The following is a 19,850-nucleotide window of genomic DNA, read 5'->3' on the forward strand; positions in this document are numbered from 1 at the left end:
ATTGCTGCGCTCAAATCTCTGAAAATAAAATGCTTTGACAGAGGGTTTCGTCTCCTGGTTGACACTGGCAGGAAAGATCCTTTCATGACGCGGCAAAGAAACGAAAGTGTTTCTGGTGTGCCATCTACGGGACACTTGTGCTATCACCGTATCTTCAAACCACATCACATTGACCACATTATCTTCTGCCTGTCTGTAAGGTGATATGTCTTTTCTCCTTCGGTTAGATTTCCACCCCCCCTCATTAGTAAATCGTAATATACTTGTTTAGGATCATCTGAATGAAAATACAGTAATCATGTATTTTTAAACAATAAATTGGAATTTGTCCTCAGCACAAAGAATTAGTGATGAAAGAAGACATTGCTGTTTCCTGGCAACCCTGCATCACTCCTCTCCTGATTGCTATTGCAGGGCAGGGTACTCCTTCTTCTGTCTCCTCCCAGCCTGCCTAGACTAAAACGGGGCACTTGGCCTGCCCAGTGATGACTCTCAGGCCAAACTACTTGTTGTGAGGTATTGTCCTCTTTCCTTGGAAAGAGCCACTTGTGGAAAAAATGTGGAAAATCCTAGATCTGGACAAAGATAAAGCTCCTGGGATCCCACAGTGTGTCTATACTACAAAAACTTTTCTTTGATATTTATTTATCAAACAGAAAATCATTTTTAAAAAGGTCACCTTCAACAACTGCCTCTTCCTGCCCTGGAGTAGTAGCAGCTGGCTCCCATGCCCATCACTAATTCCCTGTTCTGGGCATCTATGGGGATTCAGCAGGGGAAACTCTATGCCCGTTGGTCATAGGATATGCCTTTAGCTACTTGGACATAGTATATTCTTTAAAAGAAGTTTCTTTCACAGACTTTACCACCAGACTGCTCTATAATCCTGGATCTCCAAAGCCTAGGATAAAAACCTCAAAACCAGAGCTCGGAAACCTTTGGATAAGTGTAGGTGAAAATCTGCTCCAGGCATACAAACTTCCAGAAATGACTGTGACGGAGGGGGGTTGATTCTGTTTCCCAGAACAGAATAGTGGTTCTGAACAGTGATTTGCCTTGTAATAAAAGGAAACGCTGCAAAGCCAGAGGACTTTGGTCGCATCATCATTCAGAAAGTATGTCTCACGAGGGCAGGATGGTGTCAGAGATGCTGCAGTGTCCTTGCACTCTGGAGAAAGTGGGGTCTCATTTACAGAGCACCTTAGGCTCTAAGGGACGTGCTGGGTACTCACGGTGTCTCATTTCGTCCCCACAGCAACCCTATGCATATGAGATAGGTGTTGTGTCCATTTTTCCAGAGAAGGGAAACAGGCTCAATGCCAATAAATGCCCCACCTGCTGCCTGAGGGGATAACTAAGTGGAAGGACGTCTGGATGCCCATTTTACCTGCGCTCTGTCCGTCACTAAACGCTGCTCCTCCTGGAAGTCTACATATCTTCAAACCACATTTAGATCCTCACCTCACACCATACACCAAAAGACAGTGTGTCTTGAGTTGATGCTTTTCTTCTCGTCAGGCCAGAGAAGATGACTGCCTGGAGTTGAGCAGAGCCTGGGGCTGTGGAAAATATCTTTTCTCAGGATAAATGAGACTAACACTTCCATTACTCTTTTCATTTCCAGAAAATGAAGTGCTGGCCCCAGCACCAGCTCCACCCCGGGAAGGTGAGTAAAAACATGGCCTTATATGTTTGGGCCGCAAATACAGAACATCCATCCCAGCATGAGTTGGCCTCCATTGAGGCTGTGAACTTTAACCCAACTCCCATGGAGAAGTTGGATGACCACAGTTCTTATAGGTTTGTAATAATAACCATACCTTGTGTTTATATAACTTTCTTATGTTAATCTGACTTGGATGGCACGTCATATACTTATAAAACCTTTGAAGTTATGCCAAAGGTGTTGTTACGCCCATGCTTTAGCATTGTGGAGACTGAGTCTCCATGGGGCCGAAGGATTCACAGTGATTTTTCACACATAACTAAAGGCAAACAAAGCCCACATCTTTCTTGTGAGAGTGGGGTGATCCTACCTCAGACCTGGAAGATGAGTGGCCCTTTCCTTACTTGAACTATGTCACCATCAAGCACCTCCAGAAACTCCTAGGGGAGTTTCCAGGAAGGTTTGGTGGCCTCCAAGGCTCAACATCAGCGACAACTTCTCCAGTCCTTGTACCCTGTTGTCCAGCAGGGGGCAACAAAAAAGCAAGCAATAAAGAGTTCCAGTGAACTCCTTGGCAGGTAGAGGTAGTGCCCAGCAACACAACAGGTAAAGCCTGCTTTTATATCCACCAACACCTAAGGAAGAGAACAGGATTAGAAGAATGGCAAGCCCAGGACTTCCCTGGTGGTGCAGTGGTTAAGAATCTGCCTGCCAACGCAGGGGACACGGGTATGAGCCCTGGTCCAGGAAGATCCCACATGCCACGGAACAACTAATCCCCGTGCGCCACAACTACTGAGCCTGCGCTCTAGAGCCTGCGAACCACAACTACTGAGCCCGTGTGCCACAACTACTGAAGCCTGCGTGCTCTAGGGTCCATGTGCCGCAACTACTGAGCCCGCGTGATGCAACTACTGAAGCCCACGTGCCTAGAGCCCGTGCTCTGCAACAAGAGGAGCCACCGCAATGAGAAGCCCACACACCGCAACGAAGAGCAGCCCCTGCTCGCCGCAACTAGAGAAAGCCTGCACGCAGCAAAGAAGACCCAATGCAGCCAAAAATTTAAAAAAAGAATGGCAAGCTGAAGTGGAATCTCCAGAACCATTTGTCTACTCAGCCCCCCGGGTGGGGGCAACCAAAATTACATGCATTTTCCCATGAGGGCACCAAAGTGCCCTCTCTCATCACTCTTCCTCCTAAACAAGATGAGAAACTGGCATCCATTCAAGTATTATTCACAGGATATTTACCATGTGTACACCTCTACCCTAACCCTTCAGAAGGTTACAGAGCTACCTATCAAATACTTATTGATAGCTAGATGCAAACGTACTCTACCAGATGTAGTCGAGGAATTCTAAGTAGGAAATATTTCCCTGTATTCAGTTTGCTTACAGCCAAGTAGGAAATGAAATACAGCCCAGAGAACAATTAAGTTAAATACAAACACAATATTGAAACATCAGACACTACTGTAAGAACCTCACAAGGCAGTATGTGACTTAATGCAGGTTAGTTGAATTGACAATGTGGTGTGAAGCCAAGGGCTAGGAGGTCACCATAGCCCAGTCCAGCCTGGGTGAAAGCAGGAATTGAATAAGGCCTCAGTTGCTGGTATTTTTGCATGGAAATTTATAAGAGGATATGACGCTCTTCTGCTTTAGAGATTATTTCCGGGAGGGCAGTTTGAGAAATCTAACTGCTCAGAGGAATCCCCTCCGTCCAGCTAAGAATACTAGATTCACACACTCAAAATCCTTACATAGTAAAGAAGAGTACTGCTATGTGTTAAAATGAATGAAACAGGGTCAGTGCCATGTTCGTTCAAACAGGGACAAGTTCAAGTTTAGTTTTCTTTCAAACCCATGTAAGATGTGTGACATTCTTCTTAGGAACTTCTTCTTTGGTGTGTTTTCTCCTTGCACATACAGATTTATTTTTTGCCAGCACTGAGGACACTGAGAACCTGCAGGCCATTACTGACATAACCTTTCCCTTCTGCTCTTCAGATCAGCAGCTGTCACTGGGCCACTATAAAGTTTCCCTTGTTACGCCACGTTTCATATTCATTATACAATACTGACCTCCTGTTCCTAAAACAAGTCTTCTTCCAAAGTCTACTAAAATTATCCATATTAGTTAATTAAGATTCAGATGTCAGGGTTTCCCTGGTGGTGCAGTGGTTAAGAATCTGCCTGCCAATGCAGGGGACACGGGTTCGAGCCCTGGTCTGGGAAGATCCCACATGCCGCGGAGCAACTAGGCCCGTGAGCCACAACTACTGAGCCTGCGCGTCTGGAGCCTGTGCTCCGCAACAAAAGAGGCCACGATAGTGAGAGGCCCGCGCACTGCGATGAAGAGTGGCCCCCACTTGCCACAACTAGAGAAAGCCCTCGCACAGAAACGAAGACCCAACACAGCCAAAAATAAAAATTAATTAATTAATTAATTAATTAAAAAAAAATGTGTTTGTACTTTCTACACAGCACCAAATAAAGAGAGGGAGGCCAGAACTTCAATAGCAAAAGGTGAGTTGGAGGGATGGAGAGTGAGGCCGAATTCAACAAAATTAGAAGCAGAAACAGCTCAGTAATGATTACCATGGAGGCCCCATAGAATTTGTCCTTATTAGTTAACTGAGATTCAGATGTCTATTCATCAATTTTTAAAAAAGAGAGAATTCATGGTTGAAACAATTCTTTTCTTACATACATCACAAGTCAGCCACTATTTGCAGGTATCTAAATTAATATGATTCTAAACAGAGAGATTCAAACCAGAGGGTCTCAACTGACAAAATGTGATGTTATTATTCTTGTATTGCATTTATTGCCACTCAACTCAACCGAGATTACTATGTACACCCAAATATTTTCTTTGAAACTACTGTACAATTGCAGATTTTATACCCTGGCTCTTTAATATTATCTAGACATCCAAACTATTGGACCTCAAATTTCCATAAGAAGTTGTCCCTTGGGCTTCCCTGGTGGCGCAGTGGTTGGGGGTCCGCCTGCCAATGCAGGGGACACGGGTTCAAGCCCTGGTCCAGGAAGATCCCACATGCCGCGGAGCAACTAAGCCCATGCACCGCAACTACTGAGCCTGCGCTCTAGGGCCCATGAGCCACAACTACTGAGCCCACGTGCCACAACTACTGAAGCCCGCGTGGCTAGAGCCCGTGCTCCGCAACAAAAGAAGCCACCACAATGAGAAGCCTGCGCACCGCAATGAAGAGTAGCCCCCGCTCACTGCAACTAGAGAAAAGCCCGCATGCAGCAACGAAGACCCAACACAGCCAAAAATAAAAACTAAATGAAAAAAAAAGAATGAGTTTAAAAAAAAAAAAAAAAAGTTGTGCCTTGTTGGGATCTAAAATGAAGTGATCTATATTTTATACTGTTTCCACACCAGCATGTTATAATATGTTCCCAGAATGGCTAAGCTATTTTAACAAAATCTGTTACATGTTTCCATGTATACTTTTCCCCAAAATGATCAGATTTATTAACTACTTTTATTAAGTTTAATGTGACTCTACATTATAATTCCCCAATTTGTAATTCACGTATAGCATAATAAAGGAGCATATAGCATCATTTGTGCTCTGTTCTGTTATTAATTTCTTCTCTCCCCACCTCCACCCTGTTGCTCATCACACAATAAAATGCTTTCTTTAAGATACTTTTTAAAATGTGTTTGTACTTTCCACACAGAACCAAATAAAGAGAAGGAGGCCAGAACTTCACCAGCAAAAGGTGAGTTGGAGGGAGGGAAAGTGAGTCTGAATTCAGCAAAGTTAGAAGCAGAAAGAGCTCAGTAATGATTGCCATGGAAGCCCCATAGAATTCCTCTGCATTATCTTTCATCAGTGTGTTTCAGAGTTCTTCCTTTGCATCTTATCTGCATAACCCAATCAGCATAATGACGAATGGCGCTTTGATCAGTTTTCATTACATTTTTTAAAGAAAAACAACAATGATAAAAATATCACAAGCAGTTGTTGAGATGCCAGCAAATTTATTTGTAGTTTCAAAGTTCCCATGTGCATGTGAAGGAAAAGAGGTGTCTGGTCTTCTTGGGATTATACCAATTTGGAAAATTATCTTAATTACCCAGATTTTTAAAATTTTAATATTTTCATGTTACTGTGTAAACTGTTCCAGGTTTCACTAGTAATTTTGAAAACTAGCATCTCATTTTGTAACATTTGTGTTCATGGAGATTTATATAATGATTTATATAGAGGGACAATATCTTAAGCAAACATCACGTTATTCCTCATTGAATTGGAAACATTTGTTTCTGTCCTGTTTTTCTATTTTCACTTTATATGGAGGTAGTCCAGTTTTAGAAAATGAATAACCTTTATCATATACTTTTTCATGGATCCATGAAATACTAATTCCTTTGTCTCCCCATGGAGGAAGTCATTGTCATTACTGACCATTTGTCTTAAGTAAAGGAGCATTAGTCTTCTACAGAAGAAAGTTTTCACAGAGGTAGACCTGACAATTTTGCTTTGTATGTTTGTATCATCATTTTAAAAATTTATTTTTTATTTGTGCACTGAATAACACAGTTTAGATTCTGGAATAACCCATTATTTCTTGACTACAATAAGACCTTTCTCTTTTTTTCTGGACACCACTCAAAAGCATGTTAAGTATCTCTTTGTTCTTACTATGTCATATTTCATTAACTAATTCATATGATATTTTTGTCTTCTATATATTAGTAAAATACTTTTTTTCTTTCAGTACATTGGACCACTTTTCTTCAGCTAACTTGAATTTACAGCTCTCATAAATGAACACATAGTGTTAGTATACTTACTTTGTCCTTGACCTTCAGTGGCTCCGTGAATAGTAACATGAATCCTGGCCACATGGGCCACAGTCTGAAGGTTATTTGCATATGGAATGCAAACAGTGCAAACTCCTAGAACTCCTTCCATGAGATGGGTTCAAGGAGGTTTGGACATCCTGGCTGAAGTTATTATAACATTCTTCTTTACAAGGCTGATGGCATACGCCTCTGTTTCCAAATTTGGAAAGGTGCTTGGACCAGGCTGTAAGGCTCAGCCAACAGAGCAGATGATGTAATCCCAGAAGGCAAACTGTCAAATGTTTAAACAAAGCCTGTGCCTGACCCTTAATCTGAAAAGTCATATTATATTTGTATGCTTAAATGTGAAAATGCCTTTCTGTAAGTTAAAATCAACCAACCAACCAACCGACCAACCAGTCAACCAACCAACCAGTCTACCAATCAACAAAAACCCTTTTCCTTACACAGAACACAATATGATGAAAGAGCAAGGCCAGATGACCAAGAAAGGCATCCTGAAATTAGTAGCATTTTTTTCCTGACATTTGCAGAAGTTAAACAAGGTCATGGCCACATGCAGTCATGTGCCCAGGTACATAAACTGCCACGTATGTATTTGCTCTACATGCCTAGAAAGCAAATCAATTTAGGATAGAAAGGGACATCCCTAAATAAAGAAGATAGGTGGTGGAAGTTATTTCTAAATATACAGTCCCCTTCAACCATTACTTACTTTCATCAAGGACAGGGAAATGTCAAAGAAAATACCCAAGTGAAAAGTAGACACAGTAATCATTGCTATTATGTATAGCCCTGGTTGAGAAAGAATTCTTGCATGAGCATAAACAAGATTGACAGGTGCAACAGACCTGCTCTCCAGCTTACACTAGAATCCCTGTCCTCTACCCTCCCCCAACCCTCAGTCTATCTAATTGTTTTTTTTTTTTGAAAGAAAAGTAATGTATTAAAAAAAAAGAAGAAGAAGAAGAAAGAAAGAAAAAAGAAATTTACGGAACCATTCAAGTCAAATGTCACTCCTTTGTGCATCTTTCCCCTGACCATCCTAACTCACTTTCACTTTCCTTCCAGAAAAATTACTGCCCTTGGTAATTGTTGCAATGGAAGTAAAAACTTACTTTCTTTTCCCAGGCATCATCACTAACATTACCACAAACTATCATGAATGAACCCTGTGTGTATTAACGACCTCATAATTTGAGATGAAGATTCTTTTGGCATGAATGTGGTTGTCAGATGAGGAAGTGAATCAGCAGAAGTTCCAGCGAATTTCTCCTACATGCTATGATTTTTTTTAATTAAAAGAATGATTAAGTTTTTTCTTCATTTAGGTCCCTTTACATCTGCAATATCTTTATCTTGGTGCTTCTTACTAGCATGCTAAAATATTTTTGTGCCATTTTACCTTTAGGTATCAGACAATCAACCATCTACTAAAATGTCTCTGCTTTACCTGTGTATTCCAACTACATGATTTCTTTGTAATGAACTTTGTTAAAAATTAATATCACTGTACTTCACGATTTTAAAACACAACGATTATAAAATACAACATTGATTTAATAGATTTGGGGGAGAAAAAAACTCATTAAATAAACGTATTTATGATAAGATGAATCCTGATTTCAGAAGCACCAAAGCATGGAGACATGTGTCTTCTCATTCAGAAAATATGATAAATTAATCAAATGCCTTACAACATGATGAATTAATGTTAGCTGTTTTTGTTATTGCCTTCCATATGTGGTTGTTTTTGTTGCTGCTATTATTTTGGTAACATATGCCAATATTTACTACAACTGATTACTCTACTTGAGGAATTCATAAATTTGTCTACATCAAACAAGGTATTGTATCAGTATTTAACTGAGGTTTGTTTACAGTACATTTTAATTTTATATGCTTTTATTCTAAAATCTCAACAATTGTCCCAAGTACATATACTTTAAAAATTGATTTAAAAGGCAATTTAAGTCAACCATAGGTAGAAGTTATTTTATGCCCAAGAGAGCTTGGAGAATTATAGGAATGTACACGTTCCACTGTCTCTGGCGTTCTCTCCCTCACATTCCAGATTTCCTTCTGTGGACCCCCCAAAAAATTCCAGGCTTGTAATATGAGACCAAGTTCTTTCCCTACTTTCCAGGTGTTCTTCATTGGGAACTTCTGTGTTGAAAGAATCATTTTTATGGTTTTATAAATGCGATTTTCGCATGACTTAAAGACACATTTTGGTAAATTTCCTTTCTACATAGCTAGGGAAGATAGGTCTGTTGCTTTTGGTCCGTGGTGTCATGTAGGCCGTATTCTAAAGAGCCAAAAATAGATGTTTAAGTTTTCATCATCACTGTAGTCACTTTTAAATAGAAAACAAGAAAATATGACATATATTTTATTTTTTGTTTGAAAATGTTCTTTGTATGACGCCATACCTTTCATGTATGTGATGTTGGATCAGGCATAACCCAGAAGATTTGGATATTCAGTTTCCCTACTAGCAGTAGAACCTGTTTTTCTATGGTAAATAAGAACAATTAAACCTTTCATTCTTAACCAACTCAACCAAATTCAACCAGGCAACTTTTCAAGTATTTTGGGTCAGAATCCCAACATCTTAGCTGTATATCCCAATCTGAGGGGATGCCAGGACCAAAACTACTTTTATTTATTTATTTATTTAAATATCAACATTTTGTTTTATTTCTATTTTTAAAATTTGCATTTATTTATTTATTTTGGGCGTACTGTACGGCTTGCAGGATCTCAGTTCCCAGACCAGGGATTGAACCCAGGCCACTGCAGTGAAAGCCCAGAATCCTAACCACTAGGCCACCAGGAAACTTCCCAAAACTACATTTAAAAGAAGGGAAACAATAAATGTTGGCCCTCGTCAACTGTATTTTTCTAGCACTTCAGTAAATTTGAAAATGCATGTACAATGACTCAAATATTGCCCCCTGAGAAGTAATTACTGTTTGGAAATAATGTTGGATCATCTAGAGTATCTTTTATGATACTTTGAAGCATTGCTTTCATATGTGTTGTCTTAATAGTCTAAAATAGTTGTGTATGTCCCCCACATAGTCTTAACATTTAGTGGACTTTGAAACTACTCACCCATCAAATTTTTGCTTAAAATACGGCTTCTCTTTTTATTTCAGTTTTATGAACGTGTGTGAACACTCTTTTCCCAATCATTTTGCATTCTAAACAATTAACTCAAGGGTTTATTAGGCACTGTGCACAAAGCAAACAAACAACCACCAAACCTGTATAAAATGAAGTGTTTATCTGACTAAAAATGGTTCTAGTTTCTAGTTTATATAAAACAAAAGAAGCTCCTTTCTAGGATGTGGTTGAGTTTTAAAACTTCATTTTCAAGAATTTTTACAGGACTTTAGATCAAGATTCTTTACATATTTTAGTAAATAAAAGCCTTCAAATAGGTGTCAAGAATAAAATACTACATACTGAGTTAAATGTACGGCAAATAAAATAGAAAAATTGCAAGGTATTTTATTTTTGGTTATGTAAAATTTTAATTATTTAGCAGTCTTCTGAAATACAGAATTCCCCTAAGAGCTCAGAAATACCTATACTTCCCCAAATGCAAGATTTTGTGGAAAGTTAATGGATATTCCAGGAGAAAAGGATTCAAATGTGAACTAAGTTTGGGAAATGCTAATAGTGTGTCATTTCTTATCTCCATCCCCAGTGCCAACACACATGAGCACACTGATGGCTTTGAGATATCCTTCGGTAAAAGCACACAAACAATACAATAAAACACAAGCATTTAACTTTATTTAGCCTAGCATTTTCCAAGCTTCTTTGACCACAGAAATCTTCCTCTGAAGAATCCCGAATCCCACAGTATCCAGTGAATCACCTCTTGGCTTCTGAAGATATGACATTAAGGTTTTCTATATATTACATTAGTTATTTTGTTAAAAAGTAACAAAACATATCTCTGGTTGACAGTTTAAGAAATTTCAGACTAGTAAATAATATATGTTGTAAATATACTAATAGGTTATACCTGTGCTCTTTTACCTCTTCTTGTCAGAAATTTTTAAAGCACTTTTTAATTAACAGTCATGTGCGTTTGTTTTCTGTATCCTATTTTATATAGTCATTTAAGTTCATATTTTGAAACCCATAATTATTCTAATATTTTAAATACAAAGATTATTATTATTTACACTAACACTAGTCTTCATGCTTTGGGAGGGAAGGAGCAGAGGTTCAGATAACACCAAATACCTATTTAAGCATCTAAAATGTAAGACACTATGAAATTTAGACATGTTAGAAAAGGGAATATTCAGTGTCTTTGCACAAACGCTACAAGGCATATTTTGAATTTTACAAATGGGTAAATATTTTACACATATATAAAATATTTGTAAATATTTTACAAATTGGTAAATGTTTTTCAAATTATATCGGCCAACACCAATATAATCTTGGGAAAAAGCAGATAAAGTCCCTATAATAATTATTGGTGAACTTAGTAAGTATGACAAATTGATTTATACTAGTTAATATTGACTTTTGTTACCTAAATATAGAAGGGGAATTAATTATAAGGTTTTCTGGGGGTATTGAGTTTTCAAATTACATAAAAACATATGCTTTTATGACTGTGTCCAAATGAATGTGGTATATGAATTATGCTGTCAGTGACTTTGGCTACAAAATAAGAACTCGAAAACCACCTCCATTGTTGATGTTATCAAGGTTAGATTTTTAGCATTAATTTTTTTCCTAGCTTACAATTATATAAAACGTTTGCATAGAGTACCATTTTTAAAGCTACTTTCATTGGGATTACCCAACTCTCTCACCCTTTTATTTGTTTATTTTTCTCTTTGGCCTTAAACACTGAAGTTTAATCTTTCAGGTGGAAAGTCTTCTAAGGCTTAGTAATCAGTTGAGTGTTTTGTGTAGTTTCTCTGCTTCTTTTGCAGATTTCTCTTTTCTCAGGATACTCGGGATGAAGTTCTTTTCTCCTTAACTTTTTATTCCTCTTTCTTATTTCAGATGAAGAGGAAGCCTCCCCGCCTAGTGCCCTGCCTCCAGGTTAGGATGATTCCAACCCCTTTCCCCACTTTGTAATTTATTACTAATTGACAGTAAAGATAATGAACCGACAGAGCACCTTGATGAAACAACGCTCAGAGCAGGGGACTCAGATCTTGCCAGTGCCAAAGAGGGAAAATGTTGGCTTTAATGGCAATTTTTTTTTAAATTTAATTAATTTATTTATTTACTTATGGCTGTGTTGGGTATTCGTTTCTGTGCAAGGGCTTTCTCTAGTTGCGGCAAGTGGGGGCCCCTCTTCATCACGGTGCGCGGGCCTCTCACTATCGCGGCCTCTCTTGTTGCGGAGCACAGGCTCCAGACGCGCAGGCTCAGTAGTTGTGGCTCACAGGCCTAGTCGCTCCGCGGCATGTGGGATCTTTCCAGACCAGGGCTCGAACCCGTGTGCCCTGCATTGGCAGGCGGATTCTCAACCACTGCGCCACCAGGGAAGCCCCAATGGCAATTTTTTTTTTTAACATGAGAAACTTCTTAAAAAGAGGCTCTCTTTGTGTCTTTATTCCTGTCCTGCCCCTAGGTACTTTGTGAAATAAATAAAAGTAGTAACTCTTGGGTATAAATTTTAGGGGCAAAAATGTCTTTCATTTCCAGCTATATACTCTTTTCCCCTGTTCTTTAGATATTTGGATTTTTTTAAATTTTATTATTGTTTTTTAAATAAAACACATACTTTTTATAGACGTTTTCAAAATTAAAGCCCTACTGATTTTCCATCCAAGACAACTTCTAGCTTTTTGTCTCCCCATCATGAAAAGAGACAGGATTTGGGGGATCCGAGAAGGTTGAAGTCAGCACTCCATTTTCTCCCCCTCCCCCTTGCATCATCCAAATCACGCTTTCCTTTCAGGTTCGGGTAGTCGGGCCCTGGAAAGAAAAGATTCAGGTGAGCACATGCCAGAAGCAAGGCGTCCCGACCCCATCCTAATATAGTAATCACTAATGATCTCATTTCTTGAAGCTGTATTTGATTCTAATCTCGGTTTTATTCAGTTTGTAGCTTTTATAGCAATCTCTTATTACATTCCTCTGACTAGAAAACTAATGCATTGAGAAACAATTAATTTTTCATGATACACACACACACACACACACACACACATAAATTCAGGAATCTAGCCACGTATACCACAGGTTCATTTGTTTCATTATCACTATCATTTTTAACATTTGGCAAATACACAGAGATGAAGAGACTTTTAAAATCGCCATTCCTGGGATGTATTGACATTAGATAATAATTCATATTTTTATGGAAATTTACATACAGTTGAAAGAACACCTCCAAATTCTGCATGGGGCCACAATTCTGGATTGTTATTTATTTATTCGTTCATTTATTCATTCAACAAATTTTTTTGAGGGCCTACTATGATCCTGCTATGGGAGTCTTATGGGCCAGACGTTTTTGCAGACGCAGATATAGAAATGAACAAAACAAAAAAATCCTTGTCCTCTTGTTCCAAACATTAATGGCCACTATTTGCTATTACTATGAATATTACAATTACACACAACATAAAATTTTAACATCAATTTGGGTATTTTTAAAAATTGTGTAATCACGTGACTACATTGCCTAACTTCATTGTGAAAATGATGGCCTATGAATAGAAATACTAAGCATGATTGATACATGGGAACTAAAATAACTAAATCTACATTTCCTCCTTTTCAAGGAACATTAACAGGTTGAGAGTTGGCAACCCACGCATTTTTTTTCCAGTTATTAAGTGGCTAAAACGGAACTTCTCTTCATTCAGTTCTCAGAGACAGGGGAACTTTCTACCGTTCTCTCTCCTACCCTCTTCATTGGAGTTGACTGCTGATTAATACCTTCTAAGTACCTGGAGTGCAAACTAGAAAATGCAAAATAAACTTCATTTCTAGCTTGTCTGTCTTCATGGGAAAGCCTCAAAGAGTTTATTTTTCTTTCTGTTTTTCTCGTTTTTTCCTTCCCTTTCAAGACGCTCCTAGAATTCTTGAAATCTGTGCCTGCAGGTCATGATCTGTTATTTGTCAAACTATGGCCACATCTATACAACCCTGATAGAATTATCTAGTCATACAAGAGCGAGGCATCTAGAAATTCAAGGCCAGGCTTGTTTGACCTTTCCCACTTGAGCTGCAAACTGATCCATCCCTTTAGTCTTTTCCAACTCAGATGTTGTATAGACATGGCTTTATAGCCGGTCATCTGGAAAAACAATGAGAGTACTGCTTTCATAGCCTGCCCACCATTATTTATCAGGGGAGAGGCAGGATTGGGAAAGAAAGGAAACTTGGCTGCCAGGAAAGAGTAACAACCTTCCTAAAAAGTTTTGCTATTTCTAGGAATTAGAAAATGTTCCTTGATCCCATCGTGGAAGAGATATCCCTGTAAGAATGGGAATCTGTCACTCTCTACTGATGGCTGTCAGGGAGGTGGATAGAAAGAAAGATGTTATATTTATCCAGGTTAATTAGACAAAGAGTAAGCCTCAGCGTTGACAAGAACAACAAACCCAGGTAAGTCTGCCCAGGAAGAACCTGGCCCTGAAATGATCCTTTTCCTCCTTTCTGCTCATTAGAATGGTCTGTTGGCGAATCACCAGCAGGGGAGGAGCAGGATAAGCAGAATGCCAACAATCAGCTGTCCACCCTGTTCGTGGAAAAGCCTCAAGGTGGAACAGTGAAAGTTGGTGAGTGCCAAGCATTAAATCCTGGGGTTTTTTTCAAATAAAGATGAAATTCACATAACATAAAATTAACCGTTTCAAAGTGAATAATCAGTAGCTATTAGTACGCTCAATGTTGTGCAACCAAGTTCCCAAATATGTTCGTCACCCCAAAAAGAAACCTTGTATCCCATTGAGAGTTATCCCTCATTCTCCCTCCAACCCCTGGCAACCACTAATCTGCTCTGTCTCTAAGAATTTCCCTATTCTGGATATTTAATATAAATGGAATCACAGAATAATATATGACCTTTTATGTCTGGCTTCTTTCACTTAGCGTAATGTTTTCACGGTCTATCCAAGTTGTGGCATGAATCAGCACTTCATTCCTTTTTATGGCTGAAAAATATTCTATTGTATTATGTACTAAATCCTGCTTTTTATAACCTGAAAAAGTGAGTGACAGCTTTCATTTCAGTAACCCGTACACGTAGTAGTTGAGTGACTGGACCCTGGAGCCAGGGTAGGTTCAAATCAGTTTCCTCATCTGTAAAATGGGGATAATACCACCTGTGAAGTACTTTGAACAGTACCTGGTACATCTTAAAGCTCAGAACCAGTGTTTGCTGCCATTTCAACACACCTCATTCCATAAGATGATTATAAATCTGCAGACATGCTGGATCATGAAATGTAGTATCTCAGAGAAAGCTGGTCAGACAGATGGCTCAACTTTGGATATATTCATTCGAAACATATCGATTACACACCTCCTGTTTTAGAAACTGTGCTGAACACTGAGTAAAATATGTGATCACTCAGAATTTACAGTCTTAATGGGAGGAGCAAACAAGAAGAAATTAAAAAAAACAGATCATCACAAAAGCCATCACAAGTGCCATGAAGGAAATAAACAAGGTGGTAAGCCAGAGAATGACCAGGGGGTCCAGGAATTTTAACTAAATGAATTTTTATAAGGAACATATTGTAATCAGAACTAGTCTTTGACACTTACCAAATATTATGCAAATGAACACACAGCTGACTACAGTCTGAAAATTACATCTTTCAGGTCTAGAATGTAGAAGCACACTGCATGTGAATCAAACTGTTTGCTACCCTTGTGTTTCTGCAAGACACCAAAATGCTAGGATGGCCACTGGGCTAATCCTTTGAGTCTAATGAGTCAATACAAACAGGAGTGTTGAAAAAATAAACTCAAAAAGATGGCAGAGTAGAAGGACATGCTCTCACTCCCTCTTGCAAGAACACCAGAATCACAACTAGCTGCTGGACAATCATTGACAGGAGGACACTGGAACTCACCAAGAAAGATACCCCACATCCAAAGACAAAGGAGAAGCCACAATGAGACAGTAGGAGGGGCGCAATAACAGTAAAATCAAATCCCATAACTGCTGGGTGGGTGACGCACAGACTGGAGAATACTTATACCACAGAAGTCCACCCACTGGAGAGAAGGTTCTGAGCCCCACGTCAGGCTTCCCAACCTGGGGGTCTGGCAACAGGAGGAGGAATTCCTAGAGAATCAGACTTTGAAGGCTAGTGGGAATTGATTGCAGGACTTCAACAGGACTGGTGGAAACAGAGACTCCACTCTTGGAGGGCACACACAAAGTAGTGAGTGCATTGGAACCCAGGGGAAGGAGCAGTGACCCCAGGGGAGACTGAACCAGACCTACCTGCTAGTGTTGGAGGGTCTCCTGCAGAGGCGGGGGAGGTGGCTGTGGCTCACCAGGGGGACAAGGACACTGACAGCAGAAATTCTGGGAAGTACTCCTTGGTGTGAGCCCTCCCGGAGTCTGTCATTAGCCCCACCAAAGAACCCAGGTAGACTCCAGTGTTGGGTTGCCTCAGGCCAAACAAACAACAGGGAGGGAACCCAGCCCCACCCATCAGCAGTCAAGTGGATTAAAGTTTTACTGAGCTCTGCCCACCAGAGCAACAGTCAGCTCTACCTACCACCAGTCCCTCCCATCAAGCCTCTTGATAGCCTCATCCACCAGAGGGCAGAGAGCAGAAGCAAGAAGAACTATAATCCTGCAGCCTGTGGAACAAAAACCACATTCACAGTAAGACAGACAAGATGAAAACTCAAAGGGTTATGTACCAGATGAAGGAACAAGATAAAACCCCAGAAAAACAACTAAATGAAGTGGAGATAGGCAATCTTCCAGAAAAAGAATTCAGAATAACGATAGTGAAGATGATCCAGGACCTTGGAAAAACAAAGGAGGCAAAGATCGAGAAGATGCAAGAAATGTTTAACAAAGACCTAGAAAAATTAAAGAACAAACAAACAGAGATGAACAATACAATAACTGAAATGAAAACTACACTACAAGGAATCAATAGCAGAATAACTGGGGCAGAAGAACGGATAATTGACCTGGAAGACAGATGGTGGAATTCACTGCTGCAGAACAGAATAAAGAAAAAAGAATGAAAAGGAATGAAGACAGCCTAAGAGACCTCTGGGACAACATTAAATGCAACAACATTTGCATTATAGGGGTCCCAGAAGAAGAAGAGACAGAGAAAGGACCCGAGAAAATATTTGAAGAGATTATAGTCGAAAACTTCCCTAACATGGGAAAGGAAACAGCCACCCAAGTGCAGGAAGCACAGCGAGTCCCATACAGGATAAACCCAAGGAGAAACACGCCAAGACACATAGTAATCAAATTGACAAAAATTAAAGACAAAGAAAAATTATTGAAAGCAGCGAGGGAAAAACGACAAATAACATACAAGGGAACTCCCATAAGGTTAACAGCTGATTTCTCAGCAGAAACTCTACAAGCCAGAAGGGAGTGGAATGATATACTTAAAGTGATGAAAGGGAAGAACCTACAACCAAGATTACTCTACCAGGCAAGCATCTCATTCAGATTCGATGGAGAAATCAAAAACTTTACAGACAAGCAAAGGCTAAGAGAATTCAGCACCACCAAACCAGCTCTACAACAAATGTTAAAGGAACTTCTCTAAGTGGGAAACACAAGAGAAGAAAAGGATCTACAAAAACAAACCCAAAACAATTAAGAAAATGGTCATAGGAACATACATATCGATAATTACCTTAAACGTCAATGGATTAAATGCTCCAACCAAAAGACACAGGCTTGCTGAATGGATACGAAAACAAGACCCATATATATGCTGTCTACAAGAGACCCACTTCAGACCTAGGGACACATACAGACTGAAAGTGAGGGGATGGAAAAAAGATATTCCAGGCAAATGGAAATCAAAAGAAAGCTGGAGTAGCAAGACTCATATCAGATAAAATAGACTTTAAAATAAAGAATGTTACAAGAGACAAGGAAGGACACTACATAATGATCAAGGGATCAATCCAAGAAGATATAACAATTATAAATATATATGCACCCAACATAGGAGCACCTCAATACATAAGGCAACTGCTAACACCTGTAAAAGAGGAAATCGAAAGTAACACAATAATAGTGGGGGACTTTAACACCTCACTTACACCAGTGGACAGATCATCCAAAGTGAAAATAAATAAGGAAACAGAAGCTTTAAATGACACAATAGACCAGATAGATTTAATTGATATTTATAGGACATTCCATCCAAAAACAGCAGATTAGACTTTCTTCTCAAGTACACATGGAACATTCTTCAGGATAGATCACATCTTGTGCCACACATCAAGCCTCAGTAAGTTTAAGAAAATTGAAATCATATCAAGTATCTTTTCTGACCACAATGCTATGAGATTAGAAATGAATTACAGGGAAAAAATGTAAAAAACACAAACATATGGAGGCTAAACAATACATTACTAAATAACCAAGAGATCACTGAAGAAATCAAAGAGGAAATCAAAAAATACCTAGAGAGAAATGTCAATGAAAACACGATGATCCAAAACCTGTGGGATGCAGTAGAAGCAGTTCTACGAGGGAAGTTTATAGCTATACAAGCCTACCTCAAGAAACGCGAAAAATCTCAAGTAAACAATCTAACCTTACACCTAAAGGAACTAGAGAAAGAAGAACAAACAAAACCCAAAGTTAGCAGAAGGAAAGAAATCATAAAGATCAGAGCAGAAATAAATGAAATAGAAACAAAGAAAACAATTGCAAACATCAATAAAACTAAAAGCTGGTTCTTTGAGAAGATAAACAGAATTGACAAACCATTAGCCAGACTCATCAAGAAAAAGAGGGAGAGGACTCAAATCAATATAATTAGAAATGTAAAAGGAGAAGTTACAACAGACACTGCAGAAATACAAAGCATCCTAAGAGACTACTACAAGGAACTCTATGCCAATAAAATGGACAACCTGGAAGAAATGGACAAATTCTTAGAAAGGTATAACCTTCCAAGACTGAACCAGGAAGAAATAGAAAAGATGAACAGACGAATCACAAGTAATGAAATTGAGACAGTGATTAAAAATCTTCCAACAAACAAAAGTCTAGGACCAGATGGCTTCACAGGTGAATTCTATCAAACATTTAGAGAAGAGCTAACACCCATCCTTCTCCAACTCTTCCAAAAAATTGCAGAGGAAGGAACACTCCCAAACTCATTCTATGAGGCCATCATCACCCTCATACCAAAACCAGACAAAGATATTACAAAAAAAGAAAATTACAGACCAATATCACTGATGAATATAGATGCAAAAATCCTCAACAAAATACTAGCAAACAGAATCCAACAACACATTAAAAGGATCATACACCACGATCAAGTGGGATTTATCCCAGGGATGCAAGGATTCTTCAATATACACAAATCAATCAATGTGATGCACCATATTAACAAATTGAAGAATAAAAACCATATGATCATCTCAATAGATGCAGAAAAAGCTTTTGACAAAATTCAACACCCAGTTATGATAAAAACTCTCGAGAAAGTGCACATAGAGGGAACCTACCTCAACATAATAAAGACCATATATGACAAACCCACAGCAAATATCATTCTCAATGGTGAAAAACTGAAAGCATTTCCTCTAAGAGCAGGAACGAGACAAGGATGTCCATTCTCACCACTATTATTCAACATAGTTTTGGAAGTCCTAGCCATGGCAATCAGAGAAGAAAAAGAAATAAAAGGAATACAAATTGGAAAAGAAGAAGTAAAACTGTCACTGTTTGCAGATGGCATGATAGTATACATAGAGAATCCTAAAAATGCCACCAGAAAAGTACTAGAGCTAATCAATGAATTTGGTAAAGTTGCAGGATACAAAATTAATGCACAGAAATCTCTTGCATTCCTATACACTAATGATGAAAAATCTGAAACAGAAATTTTGGAAACACTCCCATTTACCATTGCAACAAAAAGAATAAAATACCTAGGTATAAACCTACCTAGGGAAACAAAAGATCTGTATGCAGAAAACTATAAGACACTGATGAAAGAAATTAAAGATGATACCAACAGATGGAGAGATATACCATGTTCTTGGATTGGAAGAATCAATATTGTGAACATTACTATACTACCCAAAGCAATTTACAGAGTCAATGCAACCCCTATCAAATTACCAATGACATTTTTTATGG

General features: G+C 38.8%; 1 protein-coding gene across 11 annotated transcripts in view; it reads left to right on the forward strand.

Annotated features, from left to right (window-relative positions):
- MYBPC1 (myosin binding protein C1) overlaps positions 1 to 19,850 on the forward strand; it is a 93,796-nt gene that overhangs the window by 16,533 nt on the left and 57,413 nt on the right. For 5 of the 11 annotated variants that reach the window (XM_059936753.1, XM_059936752.1, XM_059936756.1 and 2 more), the window contains exons 2-6: positions 1,625 to 1,666; positions 5,383 to 5,424; positions 11,558 to 11,596; positions 12,465 to 12,500; positions 14,185 to 14,295. In XM_059936753.1, the coding sequence (XP_059792736.1) occupies positions 1,625 to 1,666; positions 5,383 to 5,424; positions 11,558 to 11,596; positions 12,465 to 12,500; positions 14,185 to 14,295 (270 nt within the window). The remainder of the gene's footprint in view (positions 1 to 1,624; positions 1,667 to 5,382; positions 5,425 to 11,557; positions 11,597 to 12,464; positions 12,501 to 14,184; positions 14,296 to 19,850) is intronic. The other 6 variants (XM_059936759.1, XM_059936760.1, XM_059936754.1 and 3 more) reach the window with 2 other exon arrangements.

The sequence above is a fragment of the Balaenoptera ricei genome, chromosome 10 (assembly GCF_028023285.1).
Source record: "Balaenoptera ricei isolate mBalRic1 chromosome 10, mBalRic1.hap2, whole genome shotgun sequence".
Taxonomy (NCBI): Eukaryota; Metazoa; Chordata; class Mammalia; order Artiodactyla; family Balaenopteridae; genus Balaenoptera; species Balaenoptera ricei.